This window comes from Juglans regia, chromosome 8 (assembly GCF_001411555.2).
Source record: "Juglans regia cultivar Chandler chromosome 8, Walnut 2.0, whole genome shotgun sequence".
NCBI classification, from domain to species: domain Eukaryota; kingdom Viridiplantae; phylum Streptophyta; class Magnoliopsida; order Fagales; family Juglandaceae; genus Juglans; species Juglans regia.
In genome coordinates, this window is record NC_049908.1 from 10009178 (window position 1) to 10014896 (window position 5719).

At 36.4% G+C, this 5719-nt stretch overlaps 1 protein-coding gene across 1 annotated transcript; it reads right to left on the bottom strand.

The window, feature by feature from the left end:
• Positions 1-574: 574 nt before the first annotated feature.
• Positions 575-1222, bottom strand: LOC109021920 (transcription factor UPBEAT1-like). The gene has a single exon (XM_019004653.2). The coding sequence runs from the start codon at positions 1130-1132 to the stop codon at positions 695-697; it is 438 nt and encodes a 145-aa protein (XP_018860198.1). The 5' UTR covers positions 1133-1222; the 3' UTR covers positions 575-694.
• Between the last annotated feature and the right edge of the window lie 4497 nt (positions 1223-5719).

Sequence of the window (5719 nt, forward strand, 5' to 3'; positions counted from 1 at the left end):
ACAGTACTATTTAGCTAATTTTGTTTGACAAAACTAGAAGTTGAAGTCTTGTTTAAAAATATGTAAAATTTTAGTTAGAAAAAGACGAAGCTGATCGATATATAATCTAACCCGATTAATTAATTGGACTATGATATAGAAGAGAGATTTAAGGAATGTTTGGGAAATGAGATGTGATGAGAATTTTATGAATAATACTCTCAATACTATCCGATTATAAAAATGAAACATTTTTGAACTGCAACTTTGGATTTGAAGATGATCAATACTATATAGCCTAAAGTTTTGTCTGGATGATCGATTGTAGATTAATCTCCTAAAATAAAGGAATTTTGAAAGGGAAAAAATATCACAATGATAAGTACTTATAAATTTTATGTAAAATATAAACAAGCTTATATATAGTTATTATATATATATTCTGATCGATAACATCAAAGTGGAAAATAAAAACATTCCACTAATTACTCACTTGTTCATCTCAAGGTCACTAATTTCACGAAATAAAATGACCAAACTAGCGTTTTGTTAATTAATCTAGATTGATCACAACATGAATACTCAAGCTCCTATATTGTCTATGAACCACATGAAAAGGAAAATTAAGCATAAATTACGAATAAAAGGGGGTAAAAAATACAAATAAGAAGAAGAAGATCGAAGAAGAAGAAAAAATACAAATAGGATGAATTGATCACTCGTCAGAATTTGTTAATACATTAACCGCAGTCTGCATAACTCTCACTCTCATCTGTAATGACAAAATGTAATCAGCTGTCTCTCTGAAAAGTCCATCCAAATTACCCATGGATTCGCCGTTTGGAATGAGCCTCTTCAGGGTTCTGACCCTTCTCCCAATCCCATTATTTGCATGCTTCCTTGAACCAAGGCGTGCGGTCTTCTTCATCATCAAGATCCTGGCCGTATCCAGCTTTTTTATTCTGAGTACATGTCTTGCATATTTCCTAGCCATCCTTTGCTTCTTCCCTTGCCATCTTCTCTTGGCAGCTTGGACTTCCATCACTTTGCTCCCCAAACACCCATTTGCACTGCAACTTTGCCCATTTCCTTGGGGCATACTCCTCTCCATCTTAAGGGCAATAAGTAGGGATTGTACTGGAGAAACTCCCATATTTCAAGATTTTCAGTACTCAAAACACCAGCTTAAATTCTTTGGAAATCAAGTCTTTAAGCAAACCTTACAACTTTAGTCGCCCAAAGACAATATACCCAAATGGCAGAATGAGTGTGCTTTTTATATGAAAAGTAGTGACATGGGTTGGTGACCTTTTTTTTTTAATATATATATATATATATATACATATACTAGTATAATACATGGGTTGGTGACCTATTGGGGATAACATACACAAATTGTTTTAAGGTATGCAGCAACAAGAGTGGGCTCCACAACACAGTTTCTTCGAAGGCGGCCAAGGAAATGGAACACTACTCATAGGAAGCCAAGTGTACCTAAGATGTTGCTTGTGTCTTGGGACATGTTCTTCAACTCAATTCACATGCACCCACATGATTCTTGATCTTAGCCACCCAACCCCTCTAAACCCACCACCTCTCATCACAGTACTTCCACACCCTTCCATCTCATGGAAACACCCTGGATTATTCCTTTTCCCCCACTTTCTTATAAATTCAATGCACATATATAATGGGACTTGGGGTCCTTATTTTCCTCGTTCCAGCTCAGAAAACATGGCATTCTAAAATTTCTATACCTCTAGGCTGGTTCATGCAGGTCGTTATAGCCATGTTTCCAGACAGGAAACCTATGTATAAAACAACGAGAAAATTAATTATGTGCTTGCTTGGAAATATTTGTGCTTAGAAACGTCGACCATTTAGATCCTAATGTTGGGATAAGGTAGAGATTTTCTTCTGACATTCATGAACCACCTTTCCTATAAAATGATGACTGTTTTTCAAAGACGTCGTGTCGTATCCATAAATCATCATGCATGTTCTAACATGTCTGGTTCGTAGGAACTTGGACAATCTTAAAATTAGACAGAGATGCATGTATCTTTGTCACCGATAGACTGATAGTACTATATGTACCAAGGCGAAGATCCCAGGCTTAAGACTCCGGAATCTTTTTCCTTTTCTTTTTCTTGTTGTTAATTTCTTGGTACGTTACCTTGGAATTTTAGTACTGAATGATCAACGGCTACGTTTACAGCATAAGGAAAATCGTGCTAATTGATCAAGACATTCGAAACACAGTACACGATCGATCAAACGGCCTTCTCTTAGTTTCGTAAGTAGTACTTTCGTCATTGAAAAAAATAATAAACGTGCTCTAACTACCATGAACTCCATGTGAAATACTTATCATGAAAAAGATGGAAAACATATATAACACAAATTGTCAAATATGACTAGACAAGACACACTGGCCAATAAAGAAAAAAAGTAACTAATACAAGCAAATAAATGGCCTTCTAGAATATTGACAAAGGTAGGGATGTTAATTAATTAATTCTACAAGAAAATTTTTTATTTGTGGTCAACTATTTCTTACAAAAATAACTTTTTTCTATTAAAATAAGTTTGTTTTCGTCACAAATAATCCGTCACAAATGCTCGTTTTTCTTGTAGCAATGGTCTCTTGATGATCAATCTAATTCTCATGATAATTAAGTTTCTAATTTCATTAAATGAGATCAGTCTCAAATTTATCATAACATCCTCAATATTCTTATAAGGGATCGATTTATCTAGGGGTGTGCATGTGACCTGAGCACCCGTCATGCTAACCCGAACCGACCCGTATTTTGTTGGGTATTACTTGAGCGGGTCTCCAACTGACTAAATTAACGGGTTTATTCATTGGTGTCAACCCGTCCGACAGTTCCTCAAACCCTAACTATTTGCTTACTCAATCGTTGGACTTGGTCCCTGCCGCGAAGCTTCCGTATTCGTCTTATCAATCTTATCTTTAACACCAGATCAGAATTCAGCAGCATAAATATTATAGAAAAATCAAGAGTAAAAAAATCAAACTTGAAACCGGCATGGAGGATGAAATAGAAAAAGTTGAAACGCGCAGCCAAAAACCAACAATGTGGCAAAATCTCACTGACTATGCTCAATCTCGATGCAGTAAGGTGCTGGAGAGTGCATGCTCATCTTCGTTGACTATCTCTCTTGCTCTCTTGCCTTGGAGGCCCTCTCTTTCCTTCCACCCAATACCCCACGCCCTCTTCTTGTATACCATAATTTAAATTCTTAGCAATTGCCTAGAGAGAAGCAAAAAAGGATGAGTTTTTTTTAGCTTGCTATGCAGAGAAGAGAAGAGAAGAATCTAGAAGACGTCGTTAGACGCCGCCACTTAGACATCTACTTCTTTGCCTTCAGCGTAGCGTTGCTGGAGCTAGACACCGCTGTTTACAGATCTGCAGTCGCCACTTCTGGTGTTGGTGCTGGGCAGGTCAAGGTTTGGGGATGCCTCACCTTCTCAACGAGATCTTCTCCTTCGATGCCAATACAACTTCTCTCTTTTCCTCTATGTGGTTTGTAAATCACTAAATTGGTTTTCGTTTCTTTTGATTTTTTTGAAGATTAGTTTTTGTTTTTAGAAGCATGGAGAAGGAGAACGACTTGTTTTTAAAGGTTGGGTTATATGAGTTCGACCCGGCTTGATTTTGTTATGGTCGAGTCAGGTCAGATTGGCACCTTATCATGAGGGCTAGCTTTAAGGTCGAGTCGGGTACAAACCCGACTTTAACAAGCGGGTTGCAGGCCTAGATTTATCTATTCTAGTGAACGTAGGGATTAGCTAATTGTTAGGTCGAACCACGATATAATATCCACCATACCCAAGCCATGATCTCATGACCGTCATGACATGAATAAAATGGCATCAATAAACAATAACCTATATATCAAACCTGAATACTTTTGCAGAGAATTACTTCTTTAATTGCTGCCTATATATCCTGTTTTCAGACTCAAATGACTTGCTGTTCATACATTAATGAAGCTATATATAGTTTGGGTTGTCCCCCGACCTGCTATCCTTTTGCCGAAGGCAAGAGCGCCTCATCAAGAACATGCAAGCACATGCTTAATTACTTGCATGTAGTGGGTTCTACATCTACCAAGTAATTATAAAAAGCTACCTAGTATTATAATATAGTACTAATTAATTAATAAATCTTTGGATTGTGTGGTTTCGAAAATGCAAGCGTGGCCAGTTTTAGAGTACTCGTACGTGTAATTAATTATAAAGAGATCAGCTTAATTATGCCCATAATATTGGATAGTGTGTGTGTATCCTGGCCTACATATATACATGATGGTAGTGGGGCCTATGCAGTACTCCTCAATTTAATTCATTAATGTTCATGATGATCATCATGTTCATGCATTAATATACAGTTAGCTAGCTAGGAAGAAGTACTATATATTGTTATATAAGATGTCCTTTTCGTGTCTCTTGGTTGGTACTTGATAGTTACTGGCCGTTAAACACAAACAAATTGTGGTATGGCACGATGCAAGCATGCGTGGATCATCAAACCCTAGCCTAATAGCTAGCTAGCTAGGCCTGCATTATTGATAGATATTTTCTCTTGAACACATGCTACGTTTCCATTGGCAAGACATTAATTAAATAATTATGATCTAATATTTATTTTCTTGCTCTTTCCCAGTACTCTTCCATTAATTAATCTAGCTGATCATGAGAAACCAATTAATATTAGTGGACTGATCTCAGGCCAACTTGAAACGGGTGATGATCATGATCAGTAGTAGTATTTGAGATTCATATATATATATATATATATATACGTACATGATATATATAATTTTTTTTTTGGGATGGGTAGAAATTATTCGGTTATAAAGTAATTTCATCGATTGATAGAAGATCAGGTCTTTAAATGGTTTATAAGTATTAAATTACCAAGATCAAGATCCTCTCTAATTCTTAAAATATTTTGTGATCATCATCATGTACTGATCAACATCATGATTTATCCTCTTTCAGATATAAAATATAGGCCACATTTAATATATACTAGAATATAATTAATTAGAGTAATGCTAGAAAGAAATTATTATAACTGTGTGTATTTTACATTCACTGTGTGGTTGCTTCTAGTTGATTGTTCCCAATACTCACTTGGGGAGATGTGTGGTCTAGATGATGCCACATCATGTGTGCAAAATGAATGCTCCTAATAGTGACTTATTTCTATATTTATTCAATTAATTATTGTTTGTGATCATCGTGTACTGTTTACTCTTATACTTTCAATTTTGATCATTTTAGTGCTTATGTCAGTACACCTTTGAGAATTTCATGAATTCAACAGTACTACCAATGACTAGATAGATTAATCCACATGTGAAAAATTTAAAAGAAATTTTATTTAGAAAAAGGAAAAAAAAAAGGCTAGGTTAATAGCCTAGGTGAGATCACTTGGGTCGTAGCTTTCGACATAGACAAGTCTTTGGGTCGAGCAACCCAGACACATGCCTCGATTGTCCTAGGCAATGGTTGGGCACGACTCAAGCCACACATGGGCGCAACACAGCTAATGCATGGGTCACACCATACAACCAACATCTAGCTAGCTAGGTGCGACCATTAGGCGGCATTGCATGCCTTGGTGGCTTGGTTTGAGACCAGACATGATTAGCCATGCATGCATGCACTTGGGTTAATGCTTCAAGTATATAATAGCGTATATAT